The sequence below is a fragment of the Myxocyprinus asiaticus genome, chromosome 49 (assembly GCF_019703515.2).
Source record: "Myxocyprinus asiaticus isolate MX2 ecotype Aquarium Trade chromosome 49, UBuf_Myxa_2, whole genome shotgun sequence".
NCBI lineage: Eukaryota > Metazoa > Chordata > Actinopteri > Cypriniformes > Catostomidae > Myxocyprinus > Myxocyprinus asiaticus.
The window spans coordinates 4924653-4947116 of record NC_059392.1 but is presented as its reverse complement, the minus strand read 5'-3'; the positions used below and the strand labels follow the sequence as shown (position 1 = coordinate 4947116).

General features: G+C 38.1%; 1 protein-coding gene across 7 annotated transcripts in view; it reads left to right on the top strand.

The window, feature by feature from the left end:
- Positions 1-22464, top strand: part of LOC127437980 (tyrosine-protein phosphatase non-receptor type 4-like) — a 57837-nt gene that overhangs the window by 10288 nt on the left and 25085 nt on the right. For 5 of the 7 annotated variants that reach the window (XM_051693178.1, XM_051693176.1, XM_051693175.1 and 2 more), the window contains 11 exons: positions 1503-1657; positions 6558-6665; positions 7172-7214; positions 7310-7388; positions 13964-14008; positions 14256-14308; positions 16673-16793; positions 17002-17089; positions 19730-19818; positions 20181-20244; positions 21893-22065. In XM_051693178.1, coding sequence (XP_051549138.1) covers positions 1520-1657; positions 6558-6665; positions 7172-7214; positions 7310-7388; positions 13964-14008; positions 14256-14308; positions 16673-16793; positions 17002-17089; positions 19730-19818; positions 20181-20244; positions 21893-22065 — 1001 coding nt within the window. In that variant the 5' untranslated portion in view covers positions 1503-1519. Of the gene's footprint in view, positions 1-1082; positions 1098-1157; positions 1239-1502; positions 1658-6557; positions 6666-7171; positions 7215-7309; positions 7389-13963; positions 14009-14255; positions 14309-16672; positions 16794-17001; positions 17090-19729; positions 19819-20180; positions 20245-21892; positions 22066-22464 lie in introns of those variants that run through there. The other 2 variants (XM_051693179.1, XM_051693177.1) reach the window with 2 other exon arrangements.

The following is a 22464-nucleotide window of genomic DNA, read 5'->3' as shown; positions in this document are numbered from 1 at the left end:
TATAGTAGGACCCAAGGGTGGGTCATCTAGAGCCAAAGATTCTAGAGTGAATCGTCTAGAGCCTACGGCTGTTGGGTGGGTTTTCTGTATTCAGAGACTCTAGAGTGGATTGTGAAGAACCAAAGTCACGAGTGGGATGTCTAAAGCCAAAGACCCAAGGGTGGGCATCCAAAGCAGCCAAAGACTGTAGAGTGGGCTGTCCAGAGCCATAGATTCTAGGGTGGACTGTTTAGAGCTTAAGACTGTAGAGTAGGCCATGCAATGCCAAATACACTAAATGGGGCCCCTAGAAACAAAGATTCAGGGGGTATGCTGTCCAAAGCCAAAGACTCTAGTGTTGGGCCGTCCAGAGCCATAGATTCTTGGGTGGTCCGTCCAGAGCCATAGATCCTAGGGTGGGCTGTCTAAAGTCAAAGACTCTAGACTGGCCCCCTAGAACCAAAGACTTGTTAAAACTAGATGGGGTGAAACTAGGCAGAGAATTACATTTACCTGAATTTAATGTTATGTCCAGTGATGGCATACATCACGTCTGTAATATGTGTCAATATTCTGCTTTGGAAAAAAGGAAATAATAAAACATTTGTCATGCTCCAGTTATGTCTCGCATGTCAGTCAAAAATTAAACGAGGCTGTGGAAATTGTGACTCTAAAAATGCTGCTGTCTATTTATAAGTGTTGTTCAAAGGAAAATTCTTATAGTACTGATATTGGTTTCAGCGTTGGAGGAGAAACTCTTCAGTTGTGTTCCTATTTGGAATTGCTCAGTCTTTTCTTATGTAAATGCCAAACAAATATCTTTTGAAGACATTTTAAACTTCTTCATTGGGCTAAATGACTTTGTGAAACTGAGAGATGACAGAAAATGACCTTGTTCGCTTTGAGTAGACCGGTTTGGATCACTAAAAGCTTGAATAGAATGAGTTGAATAGTAGATTATGTGTCCGCAGTCTCAAAAACTGAATTAGATTAGCTTACTCTAAAATAGAAAAATCTATTAAGCAGTTTATTTTATGAATTGGATGAATCCAGATGATCTTAACCCAACTCTGACACCTACTTAACTTTACAGGTTTCTTCAATTGACAAACTATTATGTAAGTGACATGTTTTGATTTTTGTGTTTTTAGAAACTGGATGCTCTTTTCTACAATATGGACTTGTAAAAATCTATAAAACACTTTCCCTGAGAGAAACTGAGAGAACTTTACAGTTCAACTGTTTACAGAATCTTTGAGGTGGAGTACAGATGAATGTTTGTGAATGGTGTTTGCTGACTGTCTTTGGATCACATGTGTGTGTTTATGTTTTACACTACTTTATAGGGTTAGTTCACCCAAAAATGAAAATTCTGGCAGTATTTACTCACCTACATGTCAGTCCAAATGGTGTCTTCTTTGGAACACAGAACAGCTCTATCCCTTTAATAAGCTGTACCATGGTGAACACCAGACTTTTTTGGTGTGTTTGTGACCTTTAGCCGTCATGTGTGTGTTTTGCAGACGGAGTCGGGACCGTAATGACCGCCCGCTTCCGGTTGCCTGCTGGCAGAAGTTACGATGTGGGAGCGTTGGAGGAGGCCAGAGAAAGACAGCACGTGCAGGTGGTGTGTAACGTTTTACTATTGGACAACACAGTGCAGAGCTTCAGAGTTAATGTGAGTACCCACACACACTTCAGTGAACATTTGACCTCTGTAATTAGGCTAATCAACCCTCATGACTGGTCAGATAAAATAACTGAATATGTTCTTATTTGTGTTGGAAGGGAAATTAGATTAAACTCAATTTATATTTGAGTTCCAAAAGAGAGCCTAATAAAAAATGTTTTTAGTTTTTTTTTTTTTAGATTTTGAGAATTTTCATTTCAGAAGGAATAAATCCTTGTAATCTTTCAGTACGTTAACATACAATTAAAACATTTTGTTTAAGTTGGTCTAAAACAATAATTTGTCTTTTTAAATGCTTTTTTGCGGATTCCGATTTTTGTGAAGTCTGATGCGCGACATGTATTTAACACTTCCTCAGCTGACGTCCTTCCTTCAAATATTTGATTTTGCATTGTGTCATGCTTTAGTCCGACTGAAATTGCACTATTTTGCGAAGTCGGACTAATAGACCTAGATAATACGTTTGTAGCTCAGCTTTGTACATCATATAAACACGTTAATCGGACCGCATTTGGTCTCAGCGTTTTGTGCGAGCTTCAAAAGTCAGCGGTGATGCGCAATACGTGTATTATTGGCACTTCTGCATCTGACGTCATCTTTCAAATATTTGATTACACATTGTGTCATGCTTTAGTCCAACTGTAATCGTACCAGTCCGATTTCTGTGAAGTCAGACTAACAGACCCAGATAACGTGATTGTAGTGCGGCTTCATACATCATGAATACACGTTAATCAGACCAAAATTGGTGTACTTCGAAAGACAGCGGTGAAGCGCAACGTGTATTATTGGCACTTCCGCATCTCAGGTCATTCCTTCAAATATTTGATTACACATTGTGTGATGCTTTTGTCTAACTGTAATTGTACCAGTCCGATTTTTGTCCAATTGTAGCTTGGCTTTGTAAGTCATGTATACACATTAATCAGATTTTGATTGGGCTCAGCATTTTGTGCATCCTTTAAAAGAAAGTGGTGAGGTGCAACATGTATTCGATTACAAATTGTGTCACGCTTTAGCCCAACTGTAATCATACCAGTCCGATTTTTGCGAAGTCCAACTAACAGACCTACATAATGCGATTGTAGCTCGGATTTGTACATCATGCATACATGTTAATCAGACCGCAGTTAGAGGGGCCTGGGTAGCTCAGTGGTAAAATACGCTGGCTACCACCCCTGGAGTTCGCTAGTTCGAATCCCAGGGTGTGCTGAGTGACTCCAGCCAGGTCTCCTAAGCAACCAAAATTGGCCCGGTTGCTAGGGAGGGTAGAGTCACATGGGGTAACTTCCTCGTGGCCGCTATAATGTGGTTTGTTCTCGGTGGGGCGCATGGTGAATTGAGCGCGGATGCCGCGGTGGATGGCGTGAAGCCTCCACACGCGCTATGTCTCCGTGGCAACGCGCTCAACAAGCCACGTGATAAGATGCGCGGGTTGACTGTCTCAGACGCGGTTGGCAACTGGGATTTGTCCTCCGCCACCCGGACTAAGGCAAAATCACTATGCAACCACGAGGACTTAAAGCGCATTGGGAATTGGGCATTCCAAATTGGGAGAAAAAGGGGAAAAATCCAAACAAAAAAACAAAAAAAAATCAGACCGCAGTTGGGCTCAGCGTTTTGCACATGCTTCAAAAGACGTGTATTATCGGCACTTCCACATCTGACATCGTTCCTACAAATAATTGATTAAACATTGTGTCACGCTAATTTAGACTGTAATTGCACCAGTACAACACAATGCATAATCGAATATTTAAAGGACATCAGCTATCAGAGGAAGTTTTAAATACATCACACAGAATTAGCAAAAAAGCCATTTGAAAAATGTTAATCATTTTAAAAAGACAAATTATTATTTTAGTCCAACTGAAATCGAATTTTTAAAGTGCATGTAAACTTATTGAAAGATAAAAATGATTAATATATTTTGAAATGAAAAAAGCTTTTGAATACTCTGCTAATATCTAGAAATATCTCAAACAAAATTGACTTTGATTTACTTTTCATTTGGTGATCTATCACTTTTAGGCCTGAACGATTAACCGAAATAAAATCGAAATCACGATATGACCCAGTGTGATTTTCAAACCGTGAGGGCTGCGATTAAATAAAATAAATAGTCTCAACGCGCTGTGCACGGCTTTTTTGTCTGTAGTGTGTGGTACTTTCTTAAATACAACGGGATCATTGTATTACACATGTGGTTTCAGAGTGGTTCTGTGCTCCACACAGAAACTCTATCTATCTGGTGCCGTGAGTGACAGATGTGCTCTGAGTTGTGTTAGGCGTGCTATCATGATCTGAGCGCATCATTTAAAGCGCCCCAGATTTACATTAATTGCACATTTGTGTAATTTTACATCCCTCTATGTTTGGCCGCTACAATTTGCTAAACGTATTTAAAATAATCCCATGAGAGCGGGTTTTTGTTGACAGCAAGGCAGATAAGAACATTTCACAGCATTAAAAAGCTGTTGTCAACTCAACTTCAAACAACATAAACTTGTTGTCGTCGTCTTTTATTTTTTGGTGAGTTGCATTCTGCATGCATCTCGCCACCTACTGTACTGTTGTGCAATCATGGTTTATTTAGGATCACATTCTTTCCATTATTCCTCTCTTTCTAATCTTCTTTCGCCATTTCTCGACAGGAATGAATGAATAAATGAATAAATAAATAAAAATTACTACTTGGCACTCTGCCCCAACTCTAGATCCATCAGGGATGGCACTGCGTGTTCAGCTCCTCCAGCCTCCATACAGAACCCCTCAAGATCCAGAGTGGAGCAGAGCATCATTACTCTATTTTAAATGCGTATTCAATTCTTACATTTAGTCCTGTACTATATATGCATTGTATAAGAATCCTGTATCCTACTCGATCTCTATTAAACTCCCATCGCAATAAATAATCCAAATCCTTATCCTTCCTTCCATTTTTGTTTAAATACAATATGAATTCCTTTCTCTCCTCAACATACCTTCTACAATCATATATTATGTGTTCTACTGTTTCTCTCGCCACAATATTCACATAGACCACTATCATGTACTCCAGTTAAAAAGAGTGATGCATTCAGTCATGAATGACCAAGTCTTAGTCTAGTTATTTTGACCTCTTCCTTTCTATTTCTACCACAAATAGCTCTTTTAACATCCAACGATTTTTTATATTTTATATAAATGACTTCCTTCCCTTCAGGTTTCAAAATAAAAGCTTCCACGGAAATTGGTTTGAAAAAAGGCTTGAGGGTTTACCGGGACTGCATAGTAAGATAAGAAAAAGAGCACCTATTATGGTTTTTCAAATATTACCTTTCATGTAGTGTTATATAGCTGTTTGTGAACGTAAAAAAGTCTGCAAAGTTTCAAAAATCAAAGTGCACGACAAATGGAGTTATTGACTCCCAAAAGAAAGAACCGATTCTGAACACCTAAAACGAGTCGTTAGTAATTCCAGACGTACTTCCTGTACAAAAAACCCGCCTCTGGTCTTCATTGGCTGCTCGCGAACAGCTTTGACCCGCCCTCAAACACTACACTAAGCGGTAGACCAATCACAACAGACTGGGACATCTGACCAATCAGAGCAGAGTAGGCTCTCTGAAAGGAGGAGTTTCGAATGAATCCTTTAGAACGGAAGTGTTTTTTGACCTTGGATGCATGTAAATCTATTGTATGAGACCTTTAAATCAAAATCAGGCACGTTTAAAAACCATAATGGGTGCTCTTTAAAATAATAATAATAATAATGATAATTATTAGTATACAATTATATTTTTTAGAATAATTTCTTAACATTATTATTATTGCAATATAATATTCAAGTTGACTGGGTTTCAAAAAAATAAAGATAAAAAGTGAACTGACCCTTTCACACACTGGACAATGTTTTTTTTTTACAAAGTAGACAGATGCAATGTGATTGTGATGCTTTGCCCCAACCCTCTGTTTCACTGTTTTATTTAGTTATTTAGTTTGTTCCTTCTTAGAGGACTCAAGTGTGAACACCCTTTCTAGAACAGTATTTCTGGTCGGCAGTAAAGCATGGGCAAAACATATCACACATGTTTTTTGTTTTATGCTTATCGCAGTTCAAATCGCATTCGCAATTTTTTTTTCAAAATAATCGCAATTAGATTTTTTGTCCAAATCGTTCAGCCCTAATCCCTTTTAACAACAACACTAAGTAAATGTTTAAGAGCTGAGTGGATAATGATCCCGGTTGCTTATGCAAAGGTTGCAAGTTCCATCCCATGTAGAGGTGACCCAGAAACTGCAAAGTTGATGTCTCAGTCTTGCTCTATCAGCATTTTACCCCTGAGCTACAGACAATCCCTGCGGGTAACATGAAATAAATCATGTTGGATGAAAAATGTCTACTAAAAAGAGTTGGTTAGAACCCCCACTGGAGAACAGCCATCTATGAGGTACAACAGAGACTGATTGCAGTTAGGAAACTGGAGCTATGCGATGTGGCGGCTTGGGTTGGATTGCATTGTGGAGCTCAGAGGAGCTGTTTCAGGCAGATGTTTCACATTCCTGGGTACGAGAGAAGCGTATCCTTAGGCTATGACTGTCATGATCATACATGCTGTATACATCGCCTTGGCTGAAGGATTAAGCAGGCATAGAAACGTTTGGAGCCTATATAATAATATATTTCTCTGAAGTCCATTGATAATGTTAGTCAAGGTTTTATTCACCAAAAACAGTCAATGACCAATCTACCCTCTCTTTGACACTTACGATTAAACAGGCTATTTTTGCTACTTCAGTACAGTACGTAAATCCTGTCTTCCATAATATTTAGATGAGGATATCTGAAATGTTATATCATGATTAGAACTATCCAGTACTAATAACTCTCTCCTGCTCTCTTTAGAAGCAAGATCAGGGGCGAGTCCTGTTGGACGTAGTGTATAAACACTTGGAGCTAACCGAGCAAGACTATTTCGGCCTTCAACTACCAGACGATTCCTGTGACAGCCAGGTAAACTCTCACCTGTCACTCATGCAACAGATCGCACATAAACCCCTGTTCATTTAAGCAGAACATGAGCAGAAAAACAGATGAGCAGTAAACTTGATAAATTATTTTAATGCAAAATGCATTCATTTTCAGTTTATTATTTTAGCGAATAGGTTAGGGTTCAGGCTGTTCATTACTTATTTAGGTTTCTACACACACACACACACCCTCGCATAGTGTCTGCTCAACCAACTGCCAACAGTAAAGTTCATTCTAAGGTCACTTCACAAGCTAAAATGCCACTGTCGGCTTCTGCTTGTAGTAATAAATGTTTAATTCATTTTGCTTGATGTTCCTCGGTTTGGAATCGACAAGTCGGTTTGGTGTCTTCCACAAAGCTGAGCTGGTACTTTTGGCAGTTTTGTTGTCACAGTAAAAACGGAAAAACTTAAATATGCAACTATGCGTAAAAGGTGGCCTGAATTTGGGACAGACTGTTCCATATTGGTTCTGATTATCTGTTACAGAAGTGGCTGGATCCAAACAAACCTGTTAGAAAACAACTGAAAAGTAGGTCCTTGTTTTTAATTGTTATATTTTATGGTGTTTTATTTGACCAATATATTGTCATGAGGCTTTCTGATTGTAATTGTTTGTATTTTTAGGGACAACTCCACATAATTTGAGGTTCAGGGTGAAGTTTTTCGTGAGCGACCCCAGTAAACTACAAGAAGAGTACACAAGGTATATTTTGATTTGTATAATTGTCTGTACAGAATATGCGTAGTTGTCAAATAGCATGGACATGAACTTTTTACGTGGAAAATTTGGTTATAACGGTAACACTTCAATAAATTTGTACTCGTTAACATTAGTTTACTACATTTGTTGAATAATACTTTTACAGTGCTTTTTAATCTTGGTTAATGTTAAGTTTAATGTATACTACATTTTTTTAATCAAAAAATGTGTGTTAGCGTTGAACAACCATGAACAACTGTATTTTTATAAATTAACATCAACAAAGATTAGTAAATGCTGTAAAATACACTGTTCATTGTTAGTTCATTATGTAACCACTAATGTTATATAGAATCAAATAGAATCTTACTGTAACGTGTAATTTATATGAATTTATATGGGTATTTATACGGAGCCCCTTAAAGGACACATTTTTTTATTCCCTTGCAATCAGTTTTGCGTTCCCTCGCCATAAATTTACCATGGTTTTACTACAGTAACCATATTTTAACCTTGATATTCGTAGTAAAACCATAGTAATATTACAGGAAAACGAAAACTGGGAGAATAAAAATCATAATTTAGTTGTAATTATGGGTTTTACTATAAATACCTTGGTAAATCCATAGTAACCACAAGATTAACCATGGTTAATGTATGAATACAGTATACTGTATAAAAAACATGGTTTCCGCTAAAAAACATGGTTACTTTTCATTGTTACTGCAATAGTATTATAGAAAAAACATGGTTTCTGCCAAAAATCTAAAACAAAACATGGTTAGCCTAGAACAGTAATGTTATTACAATATTTCTATGGTAAAACCATGATTTCTGCCAAAAACGTAATGTTTACTACAGTCTACAATTAGCAATGTCCCGATAAAAATTTTTTGAGAACGAGTATGAGTACCGATCCTCTTTTTTTTTTTTTTTTTTTTTTTTTTTAGTACTCGCCGACAACAAGTTTGATACTGGTTTTAGATTCATTAAAACTTTAATCAAATGAAAGTACTGTATAACTTTTGGTGGCCTGGGTATCTCAGCGAGTATTGACACTGACTACCACCCCTGGAGTCATGAGTTCGAATCCAGGGCGTGCTGAGTGACTCACGCAAAGGTCTCCTAAGCAACCAAATTGGCCCGGTTGCTAGGGAGGGTAGAGTCACATGGGTAACCTCCTCGTGGTCGCTATAATGTGGTTCGCTCTCGGTGGGGCACATGGTGAGTTGTGCGGGGATGCCGTGTAGAATAGCGTGAAGCCTCCACACGCGCTACGTCTCCGTGGTAACGTGCTCAACAAGCCACGTGATAAGATGCGCGGATTGACGGTCTCAGACGTGGAGGCAACTGAGATTCATCCTCCCCCACCCGGATTGAGGCGAGTCACTACGCCACCACGAGGTCTTAGAGCGCACTGGAAATTGGGCATTCTAAATTGGGGAGAAAAAAAAAAGTACTGTATATCAATTAATTTTGAACATGCTATTGCACGTGCAAACTATAACTTTTACACTCGCCTGGATCTTTGTCTTTTTTAAGAATCAGACTGATCCGGGCTTGTGTCATGGTTGGCGGAAGCTTTCCATTCTTTAATGATTCCCTATACATTTCTAACAAAAGTGGAGCCAGTTCTGTAGCATAGGATCTAAACAATTCAGCGGCAAAACCATCTGGCCCCGGAGCCTTGCCAGTAGGTAGGGACTTAATTACCTCGTCAAGCTCCTCCAAGGTTATCTCAGAATCAAGAGAGGTTTTTTTGCTCAATCGTCAGTTTAAGAAGATCTAATGGTTCCACAAAGTTTCTAATAACTTCATCAGTAGACGAAGACGTGGAACTATAGAGATCAAGATAGAACTCTTTAAAGGCATTATTAATATCAATGGCCGAGGTAAAATTTCACCACCAGCAGATTTCACTGAGGGAATGGTAGAAAATGACTCTGTTTTATATATCTAGCCAAAAGCTTCCCTGCTTTGTCCCCCGACTCAAAGTATGACTATATTGCCCTGAATAGCCAAAACTCCACCTTCCACGACAAAATAGTATTATATCTGTATTTCAAACGGGTCAGTTCTCTGAGGTCATTAGATGACATTTGGCACTTCAGCTCTGCCTCTGCACTTTTAATATTCCCTTCCAACTCCACGAGTTCACGTGCTTTGGATTTTTTGATGAATGAGGCATACTGTATGATCCAGCCCCTAAGAACTGCTTTAAGTGCCTCCCAAGCTACGCTCACAGAGGATACTGAGGACCAGTTAATCTCCATATAAACATTGATTTCAGTCTTTAACATTTGTTGGAAATCAGGATTTTGCAAAAGGGATACATTAAAGCACCGACTATATGATTTCATTTTCTCCGTATGTGGCAACATCTCTAAACTCACCAGGGCGTGATCTGAGACTAAAATGTTTCCAACTGAGCAATCAACAACAGATGAAATGAGGGACTTACATATATATAAAAAAAATATATTCTAGAATAAATCTTATGGACTGGTGAAAAAAATGTATAGTCCCTATCAGATGGGTTTAAAAGTCTCCAAATATCTGTAAGACCAAGATTTTTACACATCCTGTGAAGCGTCAGTGTTGCACTATGGGGCTTACACACTTTTGCTTCACTATGATCAAGGACTGAGTCTATCAAAAGATTAAAGTCTCCTCCCAATATTATATCACAAGGGGTGCCAGCTGCTTGCAACATCCCTTCAAGATCTATAAAAAAGCACTGATCATCAGTGTTAGGTGTGTAAATATTAGCCAAAATCAACCTAAAACAATAATGACTCTTCCTAATTTATCTTTACTCTGTTTGAGACATTTGAATTGTAGATGTTTATTTATCAGTATAATGACTCCCTTACTCTTACTTGAGCCAGCACTAAAGAAAACAAGTCCACCCCATATCTTCCCAAATGTTTCAGCTTCCTGCGGGGAAAGATGCGTTTCTTGAAGAAATACTATATCATATTTCTTACGCTTAAGAAAAGAAATAACCTTCCTTTTTATGGGGTGCCCCAACCCATTCACATTCCATGTGGAGAGAGATAGTACACTCATATTAACATTTGACATATTGATATAATAAAAATAAATAAATTGTGGGTCAAAAACAAAATTATACAGACCACATTCCACATTACTGCAACAGTCAAACCCCGAACTTCCCCCCGACAAAACAAACAGAAAAAAGAAACACGTGTGCATTAACCCCCCGCACGACAGCACCAACCGCCGTCAATCCCTCTAAACTCAAAGAGTCCATGTACGCCTACGAGAGCCCCCCGCGACAACTTTGCCGTCATATTACTCAAGTCCGGTGCTTCTGTACAAATTTTGTGAGGCAAAATTACATAACAGAAAATACTTTGTAAAACAGACCCCAGCCAACAGGCATAATAAGCACAAAGAACATGTAGATTCATTCACAGAGTCTCGAGGGTGTGTTCCTCCACAAAACAACTTCCAGCTGATATAAAGCCATTCAGTTTCCTCGGACAGACAAACAATTGTTCAGTGAGCCGGCTGTTATGAGTGCAGCAGATGACCAAATCATTCTAATGTCCCTTAAAAATACTCCACAAAAACAAACTCCAGCCAACAGGAGGCATAAGCACAAAGAACGAACAGATTCATCCACAACTGTCCTGAAGCAGTGTTATTCCACAAAACAAGCTCCAGCCGCTAGGTGGAGCCAGCACAAAAAGAAACAAAACAGGCATCCCGGTTCCACGTATGATCAAGAGCCAAACTCACTCGGAGGCAGCGCAAAAAAATTTATAAAATAAAAATAAATAATACACCATGACTTACTCAGCCGTCAACTTTATAAAAGATGTCCTTTATGTGAGCATGTAGATATTTTGCGGTCATCCCTAGTGTCCATTCTCAATCTGGACGGGAACTTCAGTGTAAAAGCGATCTTCCGTCAATGCAAAAGTTTCTTGAAGGAGAAGTGTCATGCCACAAAACAAACTCCAGCCATTAGGCGGAGCTAACGCAAAAAGACACAAAAATGGCACCCAGCTTCCTCAGACAATCGAGTCACTGAACAGCAACTGAGTCCACTAATATAAGAAACATCAAATGGCTTACTCACTCCAGTGTATTTATGAATGAGAGTGCCTGTTTGGGACATGTAAATACTTTGCTGCCATCCTCGGTGTCTATTCTCAGTTTGGCCAGAAACATCTGTGCAAAAGCGATCTTCCGTTGATGTAAGAGTTTCTTACATTCCTTGAACCGATCGCGTTTCTCTCTTGTCGAATTCGCAAAGTCCGGGAACAACAGAATATTGTGATTCTTCCAAGAAAGCTTTCCTTTGCTTCTTGCGTGGTGCAACACGAGATCTTTATCGGATGATCTCAGAACTCTGTGAGCTTGTTCGATTTCCAGTTTATGGCCTGTTATGTCGAGCAGACTTGGGAAGAGCTCGTCAAGGAATTTCACCATATCTCTGCCTTCTTCATGCTCAGGAATTCCAACAATCCGTATGTTATTCCTTCGGCTCATATTTTCGAGATATTCCAGTTTTTCCAAAATGTGTTCCAAGTCTGTTTTGGATGCGGGCGGATTAGCGGATAATTCCCTTTCCGATGACTCCAGATAATCGATCCGTTTCTCAACATCTTCCACTCTTGTGACCAACTCAGAGAATTTTGTTTCCATTGCCATAATCAATCGACGTATTACAGTGAGATCCTCCAAGTCAGCAACAACCTTCGTCAGCATCACCGAGATGTTGGACAGTTGACGCTGGATTTCTTCTCCCGCTGCGCTTTCCAAATCGAGTCCCCGGCTCGCAGGGCCATTAGAGGTTTCAGTTTGAGCACGTAAGTGTCTTTTAATGTCTCCAGAGTCTGAGGATTTTGACTTCTTTGCCATGTTTACCTCAAAGAGCAAGTATGTAACTGGGTGTATCGAATCTCACCGGATTATAACATGAAAATAATTAAAAAACTAGCAAAGTGTGCAGAGCTTGTCGCTCACACGTCTGCTTCTCGCATGGCGTCACGTGTCTCCCAAGTGCAAACTATATATTTATCACATTAAATCGCAGCTTTTGCTGTTACTTAATAACACTAGGACATGACGTGATTGTTTTGTGCGCTGAATGTTTACGTAATGACATTCATATGTCAGATGGTTCGGTTTTTGGTATCAGCATTTTTACGAGTACGAGTACGAGTACCAGTACATGAGCACGGTATCGGTAGTGGGATATCCCTAACTACAATATTACTGTAGTAAAACCATGTTTTATGCCAAATAAACAAAAACAAAAAAACAACAACAGCATGGAACTGTTATGTTTACATATAGTAAAGCCATGGTTTTACTACAGTAACCATATTTAAACTATGGTATTTGTATAGTAAAACCATAATAACCACAAAATTATGATTTTTATTACCATAGTTTTAGTTTTCCTCTATTATCACAATGGTTTCATAATGAATATCATAGTTAAAATTAGAGGTCAACCGATAGTGGATTTTGCCGATACCGATAACTAAGATGATGGAAAAGGCCGATAACCGATTAATCGACAGATTAGTTTTTTACATAAATGTATAGAATGTAAAAAAAAAAAAAAATCTTTTGTCTTTCCTTACTAAAAAGGGCTCTAACATTGAGGCTACAAGAGTCCAAAATGAATGAAATCCAAAAAAGCAGTTTATTGCGCAAACCAAAATCTCAAAAATATCTAATTACGAAAAATTACGATTTGGTGCATTATGGGGGACTTTCAACTTTAAACAAGTCGAAATACACCGGGGACTCTTATTTTGAAATGATAGAGACTTGGATAATTGCAATGCTCTGTGTATGTATGACGCTTTTTACAGTCTATACTGTATATTCACCAGATTAAGAGTTTATATGTTTCACCAGATGAAACATACCAGGTTTGTTGATGAGGAATAAAAAAAATGAGAAAAAAAAAAAAACTATCGGCATAGATTTTTACACTCAACCAATATTTAAAAAAAAAACAGCTATCGGCACCGATTAATCAGTAAAACCGATATATCGGTCTACCTCTAGTTAAAATATGGTTGCGGTATCAAACCATGGTAAATTTATTGCGAGGGCATGCAAAACTGTTTCAGAAAAGAAATTCCCGCCCTGTCCTCTAAGGGGCTCCGTAGATGTGTACATTTATGGTGCTGTAACTGGTCACCATGCATAGAATTATATATAATTTGCTTTTCATTTTTCATTTAGTATATGTAATTATATAATTATTACTGATTAAAAATGATGACCTCTAAACCCACAAATATTCTATGTATTCTAAAAACAATTGTTGGAAAAATTGCTTATGTCATGCACAAGGTAGATGTCCTAAACGACTTGCCAAAACTATAGTTTGCTAATATTAAATCTGTGGAGTGATTAAAAAATTAGTTTTAATGACTTCAACTTGAGTGTATGTAAACTTCTGACTTCAGCTGTGTGTGTGTGTGTGTGTGTGTGTGTGTGTGTGTGTGTGTGTGTGTGTGTGTGTGTGTGTGTGTGTGTGTGTGTGTGTATATAATTTTTTTTATTTATTTATTTTTTGGCAGATATCTGTACTTTCTGCAGTTGAAACAGGATATTCTGACGGGAAGGTGAGTGTTTTCTCAATATTAAAACTTGTGAACAGAGTATCTACTGTTTGATTAAAATAACAAAGTAGTCGTCAAATAAAAAGCAAAAATCCCAAAAATATAAACTTAGTAAAAACACAAGCCCAGAATATATCTAGAGAAACGGTGTCAATAACTCTCCCATGGCTCTGTGATTTTGTATGTTACATTATTGGAATAATAATTAGCCAATCTAATATAATTAATGTCTTTTCTGTCACTCTGCCAGGCTTCCATGCCCTCAGAATACTGCAGTTCTTCTGGCGTCTTATGCTGTTCAAGGTAAATATTGCCAAGAGAGTAGATTTATTTTTATATTATACAAAATGTACACAAAATTGATTACATTCATAATAAATGACTGTAATAAATTGTACATTTATTTTACTCACTCCAAAATTCACTCAAAAATATTTGAAAACAGGAAACGTGCACTCAAAATTGTATATTTCGGATAATTCGGCCAATGCCGAAAATCTAAAAATGAAAAGAAAAATCTTTCATTTATTTTCATTAATTTATTAGTTACCGTTTATGATGCTTTAAACATCAGGGAAACACTCACGTAAGCAAAGTAAGAAAATTATTGTGAACTCTATGACCTCCGTTTTTTGTTTGGCTGGTGATATAACAGTCTGAACAGGATGCACAAAGGCAGTATAGTTTGCCAAATAGTCCATGATCGGTCTTTTGTCTCTTTCCAATCCCTGTGTGACCCATTTCCAGTAACAAGACTGGAAAACAGCCAATATTGTGGCTAGTGTAACATTATTACATAATTAACACTAATAATAATATTAACTCAGTAATGTTACATGAGGTACAACTGGTGTATTTTATTAGTTCATTTTATTGTTTGAAAATCACATAATTGTGCAGAGTTTGACATTAGAAGTGCATTTAGTTTAAGATGTAACATGAAATATTATATTAAAAGCGATTAAACGGCATTCGCAACATGACATATTTAAGTGTAGAACCAAAATATTCAGCAGGAAATAACTTGATTTCGATCCATCTGGACTTGATTGGCTTGTAAAATGTGGGCTGTGATATTATTGGTTAATATTTATTTTCCCCACCCACTCGGTCTTGATTACATCAGCAGAGAGAACAAGTTTTTTCAGAGGTGGAGAAAGTTATTACATTTTGATGAAAGGTTACGAAAACAAAAATGTTTGTTATTTAAACACTGAAAAAAAGTATTTTGTCTTGTTTTATGGTAAAATATCGAAACACCTTTGAAACAAGGAAAATGTACTTGAGAAGCAATACTGCATAAATTATTTTGACTTGTTTTTTTAAATTAGTTTATTTTTCGTAAACCTCATTAAATAACAGGGACTAGAAAACGGAATGCTTTTAATTTCGGTTCGTTCTGAGCAGAAACTATATTTTTGCGTTCCGGTTCCGGTGATTGCTGCCAATTTTCCAATTGGTAACTGGTTAGAATGAAAGAAAAGAATGTTTAATAATGTTCTTTTTTTTTTTTTTAAATGACAGAATTAAGGATGGGTGATGTATCAGTCGCAGTGTTGCCAGATCTCTCATGAGAAACAAGCGACCTGGTCTGGAAAAACAAGCTCAAAATAAGGGACTTGCTTCAACCAAAATATGTTTTTTGGGGGGAACAGGAAGTGGTGTAGTTCTGAAGATGTACTGTGATAAACCGGTTCTGTTCGGTTCTGTTCTGCAATAAATTTAGTTCCTTTTTGGTTTTCGTTCCTTGAACCGTTTTTAGTTCATTTGTTTTTTTTCCCCCTGCCCACTCAGCTGTGATTACATCAGCAGAAAGACAAAGTTGTTTCAGAGGTGGAGAAACTTATTACATTTTAATGAAAGATTATGAAAACAAAAAATGTTCCTTGTTAATACACTGAAAAAGTATTTTGTCTTGTTTTCCGGTAAAAATTTCTAAACACTCTTGAAACTATATAAATTTACCTGAGAAGCAAAATTGCAAAAGATATTTTGACTTGTTTTTAACGAATCTTGAATTAAGTTTATTTTTTCATTTGGACCAAAAACGAAATGTTTTTAATTTCGGTTCGTTCTGAGCAGAAACTGTATTTTTTTAGTTCCGCTGCCTCCTTTCCAATTTGTAAATGTTGTGTAATTCAGAAAATGTACTGTAATAAACCCTTTAGTCTTTTGGTTTCATGAAAAAAAAAATTAGCGAAACGAAATTAACCGGTTATCAACATTTAAAAATAAGGTTTTCACTCCGTAAAGGAATTTTGTTCCTGTTGTCGGTTATGTTCTGCAAAAAAAAAAAAAAAAAAAATTGTTTTCGTTCCTTGAACCGTTTTTAGTCCCTGCTAAATATTGTTCCATTTATGTTTCGAACAAGAAAAAACAATTGAGGTATGAAAAATCAACTTTAATCGAGATATCATTATCGTTCACAATTTTGCTTCTTGGGTAAATTTATCTTGTTCTAATGATGTTTTGATATTTTTATTCGGAAACGAGACAAAAATGCATTCATTAAGAAAAAAAACTGGGTCTATTTGGATTTTATTTTTTACTTTAAAGGGTTTCCAGTATGCCCAAGAGCCAGTTTCTGTTACTCTGTAAAGTTGCTACTTTGTTTGGCATCATTTGTGTCTGACTTTGCATGGTTTCAATGCATGTTTTGTGTTTCAGCTGAGTTGGGGGACTACAGTCACTCTGAACATTTGCCCGGGTACCTCTCCGAGTACAGCTTCATTCCCAACCCACCGCAGGACTTTGAGAAAGAGGTTGCCAAACTTCATCAAGAGCACAAGTAAGAGCAGAGACATGAGATACTCCACTATGTTACATATTCTCATATTTAACTGAGTGTCAGTGGAGACTGCAGAACAAAGAGTCACAGCTGAACACACACACACACACACACACACACACACACACACACACACTGGCAGATTTGTAGGAACAAGGCAGGTCATTGTTTGTGGATCTCTGAGATTGAGTCTCTCTCTCTCTTTCAGTGGACTCACACCAGCTCAGTCCGAGTTTAACTACTTGAACGCCGCGCAGACACTAGAGTTGTATGGCGTGGAATTGCACTATGCTCGGGTGAGTAACGGACCCTTCTTAACCCATCGTCTGCCCCTCTTGTACCTCCTGTTGCAGGGCACTTTGTCACAATCCAACCTGCCATTAAACAGCCTACTACGCCTTTCAGCAGAATTTAAACAGTAAAATGGTTATAAAACAAAAGATAAAATGTACAAAAATATCAAATATTTGTTTAGGTGAACACATATGACTGTATAAATAAATTAGGGCTGTCAATTGAAGGCATTAATTCAGTGAGATTAATTATATAAAAAATAATTTGTTAAAAAAATTAATGCAATTAATCATATCCCCAGACCGTAATAAGGAAGATTGCTGAGCAATTCAGGCTTGAAGTACCACCTGTTTTCTTCAGGGGGCAGTAAGCGAAACTTCAGCTGTACAGGCAACAAACCAACCCTTTAGCAGACAGCGCAACACGAGGACGCGTTCTTGCGTTCAAAACACAGATTGAAGGAGCGCAAATCCGAATTTGGGGATCTTAAGACGTGTTTTTCTAAGTATTAAACTACGTTTAACTTGACACAGCGACCTAAATATTTTATGTTTAAAAATCGACGCAACCAAAGTGAAACACTCCAAATGCATCCGTCTGACGCAGGTGTACATTGACGCGTTCTTCAACAAGCCCTCATAATAAATCCCGGACTGATTGACAAATTGAGTTGCAAAATGGATTGCTGTGAACTGTAGGCCAGTGATTGGCTTATGATCAATAATATGCAAATAAAAAATATATTTCATTGATGTTATATGCTTCTGCTGAAGCCATCAGTCTGCGTAATTTCAACTTCATTGAAATAAAAATAACGTTAAAAAGCGAAATTCCAAGTGAAGGACTACACTACCCATAATCCCGAAGAGAGATCCACAAATTGTCACATCCGGCTCAGAATAGTAGCATAACCAAACATCGCCCATTGGATCGTCTATGGACGATCACAGTTTTTCTTAGTAAATTTAGCCAACTTGGATGCACTTGGCAGTAAACATCAGTCGTTTAATCGTTTCTTTGGATTAACTCACCACTTCACCATGTGTTATCTAGCACTTTAATGTGTAATATTCTCTGAGCAAAGCGATTATCAGCGCAAAGTTTTCCCGGTTCACGAGGAGCTGCGTGTGCTCTTCAGCTTACTCCCAGAAGATTATTGTGCTCAACTCAAGTCCGAAGAGACAGTGTTTAAGTGTTTTAATGTCGTTGTTTTCACTATTGTAAATATAATACAGTTGTAGACACCGGGACATTTTCATCTTTATGTTTTATTTGGGCCCGAGCACCTATTGTACCTGCTCCGTTTATTATTATTCCGTATTCTTTTTTTTCCAAAGTGAATCATATTTTTGAGGGCCTAAACATACTCGAAAACTCACGAACCTTTAGACACGCGTTAGAAGTGGCGAAAATTTGCATCTGGTATGGGTTTCAGAATGAGGTGTGGCAAAATGGCTCGATAGCGCCACCTACAAAATTTCAACAGCGTTTCACCTACATATACGAAACTCGGTATACATGTGTAACATGCCAAGACCTACAAATAAGTCTCTTGGACCCATGCCCTAAACTCAACAGGAAGTCAGCCATTTTGATGATTCTCTCCAGTTTCTGCTCAGTTTTTGCCATTTCCAGGCCTCGTACTTTAACGAACTCCTCCTAGAGATTTCATCGGATCGACATCATATTCAGTCAGTCTGATCTAAAGCCCTTGGCAATGCTAAATTGCTAAGCTTTTGAGTTTTCACTGTATGGCGCGGCCGTGGTGGTCTGACAATATTCAATGTTTCGCCATGAAACAGGATGTTGTTTTAACTCAAACATACAATGTCCAATCTGAGGATCACAAGGATATAATGCCACATTTACAACGATTAAACCAGTTATTTTCTGTAATCAGACTCTGGGATGGAAAGGTTTCTTTATTTGAACATTTTTAAATGGACCTTATGTCATACAGGGAGATTATAATAAGTAAGTACATGAAAGCAATGTGATCATTATCATCGCAAGTACACTGTATAATCTTTACTTGGAATATACAGTTTTTTTTTTTTTTGTGATTTACTGTGTACTGTGTCTTGTTCTAATGCTCTTTAATGTGTAAAGGTACATTTGTTTGTGTATATATTCTTGCATTCATCTAAAAAAACAAAAACGTACTTATACACTGTTTAGTGTTCCCTGCTCACATACATCCTGTTTAAAAAAAGAAAACAATACGACACTGACTTTTTTCTATACTTCATTATCCCTGAGTAATGATTGTACGGTGAGGTAGGTCCATTTAGATTAAGTATTTGAGATGAATTGTACATAAAATAGTCCATAATAATTATGCACTGTTGGCACTGTCGTTGAAACAGACTGCAGTGGAAGTACTTTTGGAAAAACAAATTATATAGTTTAAACTGCAAAAAATAAGTCCTAACATTTTCTCATTAAATAATAAAAATAAAAAATACCAACATAAAAATAAATAATAAAAAAAACGTTAATATTGGTCGTTGATGCTGTATATTGTGCAACCCTACTTTAAATGAATTCACTAAGCCAAAGGCCAAGAAGACAATATGATATTGATGTTGCCATGGAAACAGCATCCTGATGGTTTCCAACTCTTTTTGTTTTTTTGTTTTTAGGACCACTGTAACACAGAAATTTACATAGGAGTTTTGTCTGCTGGCATCTCCATCTATAAGGACAGGGTACGAATCAGCCACTTTCCATGGTGAGTGATGTTTTTTGCATACAGTTTCTCATTAAAGGTAATTTAAAGTGTATGTACTATTGAAATAATGTACTATGTACATTGGTAGTCATATTGCAAAGAGGTTAACCAGAGGTCATTTATATATAGAGGTTTTAAAGGTACAGTAGCAAAAACATAATTGCTAATAACTAGCATGTAAACATGTAGACTATTGCCTCTTTAATACGGTTTACAGATTAATGACCCATATGCCGAGAGGGTTGAATTTGTTTTTACAATTTGATCTGGTTTCACAGTTAACGGTTTGCTTTTTCAGCTTATCGATAAACATGTTTGTTTGACCTTTTATATTCCCTGTCTCTCTTTCTTTTATCTTACAGGTTAAAAATTGTAAAAATATCTTTTAAATCTAAACAGTTTTTTATCCAACTAAGAAAAGAACCGGTAAGTACGCACCTACGCATTTTATTTGTTGGCTGTAAATACATGTTTATCAATAAGAAAGATTTAGATTTTTTTGTTTTTGTTTTGTTTTTCTTTCTGAACACTAAGGCCACATTCACACTAATATGCATTTGTTTGAAAATTCATGAATTTCACTATGTTTATGCCTCTCATCCACACTAGTAGTTGTTTTTCTCACTGAAAACAGAGCACTTTGAAAATATTTTTTATTAACGCTGTGGCTGGGCGGAGGGCGGGGCCGGGTCGTGATTCCGCACACCCGGCCCCTAATTAGGCTGATTAAGCCCGAGAAGGATAAAGCTGAGTGGAGATGGCAGTGCGACAGAGAGAGAGTTATGGACAGCTGTCCGACACCTGTTTATGTTTGTGTCTTTTTGGTTAAGTTCATTATTAAACTATTATTTATATTGTTAAGCTGGTTCTCACCTCCTCCTTTCCATTAAACTGTGTTACACTGGTGCCGAAACCCGGTAAGGAGGAGGGATGCGCCGTAGTAGAGTCCTCGCCACTACCATCCACTCCGACGGATGGTAGCGCGTGTGCAGGCTTCACGCCATCCACCGGGGGATGGAGGAGCCCGGCCGCCTGAGAGCGGAGGAACAACCGCCGACCGCGAGGGGAGAAGGGGCTCCTAGCTGACCACCTGGAGTGGTCGGGGCCGCTGCCAGGGACGGAGGAGACCCCTACCAGCCGCTAAAATGTGGTGGGTGTGAGAGGACCGCGAGCAGGGAGGGGCTCCTGGCCGACCGCCTGGAGCGGGAGAAGTGCTTCCAGGGGCGGGGGAGACCCCTTCTGTCCACCGAAAATGCGGCAGGGCATTCCGTCTGCCAGGGGCCGGAGGATTGCCTCCGATCTGCCCAGGGAGGTGCAGCTGTCATCCACTAGAGGGTGGAGGAGTGGCCGAGGACCAAGCTACGGCATATCAGAGAACCGGCGAGTAAATATTTTTTTTTTTCTCTCTCTCTCCCGCTGTTGCTCCGTGTTGGCATTTCCCTCTCGTTTTATGTTGTTTTTCCCTCCCCTTGTCACCCTCCCAGATACAGGACAGCGGGGATGACCTGCCGGCAGACGGGGCTGGAAGGGTACGCCTCCCCCCAGGGAAAGGGGGGGGGGTGTACGTCATGCCGGGGGCTCCCCGGGGGCTCCGACACCTGTTTATGTTTGTGTCTTTTTGGTTAAGTTTATTATTAAACTATTATTTAAATTGTTAAGCCGGTTCTCGCCGCCTCCTTTCCATTGAACTGTTTTACAAACGCATACTTTGGAAAACAAGCACATTCGAAACGGACAATGGAGGTTTCAAACTTAAACGAATTAGTGTGGACGTGGCCTTTATATTTAAACCCCCAAACAGAATTCACAAAACTAACAATACAACCACAAAACGCAACAGAAATTTGATTACATGATTTGTTGTTTCCACATACCTCAACCACAGCAGTACAGATTTATTTTGGCTGGCTTTAAAGCCAGTACCTTGAGTTATCAGTAAAATCATTAAACATGCTGTTGGAACAGTCTGTTGCTTAGTGCACATCCTCTGAATCATGGTGCTCATAAGGATGACGGGAGTTTGAATCAGGCATGCATCATTTTCCAATCCCGTCTTTAATTCTCTATATTGCAGAATGAGAATAGAGAGTCTTTACTGGGCTTCAACATGATGAACTACAGAGCTTGTAAGAACTTATGGAAGGCCTGCGTGGAGCATCATACATTCTTCAGACTGGAGCGGCCCATGCCTCCCGAGAGAAGCCTCTTTCTGCAGTATTTCACCCTTGGATCCAAGTTCCGTTACTGGTGAGAAAGTTTTAACATGTAGAACGTGAGTTTGTTTGGATTTTGTGGATAACAGAGCAGATAAAATTGATTTTGAAGCCATAATTTATGAACCTGAAGATTTTATTCCAGTAGTGCTTAGGACTATGTGATATATTGAATATTTATGATATATTTGAGTACACAATGATGTTAATTAGCTGCTTCTTTGGTCAGTTAAGCTTCCAAAAGATCATGGCATGTGTCACACTCCCTCTTTGTTTTGCGCCTCAGTAATGGGTAAATCTAAAGCTGAAAAAATTATTTGAAATAAAAGGTTGTTCATATGACAATATGTAGTTAAAAAAACTAAACATTTGCAACCGTAATGAAGTTTTAAATAATACAGTATTATTTAAAACATTACTGTTCCAGATGTTT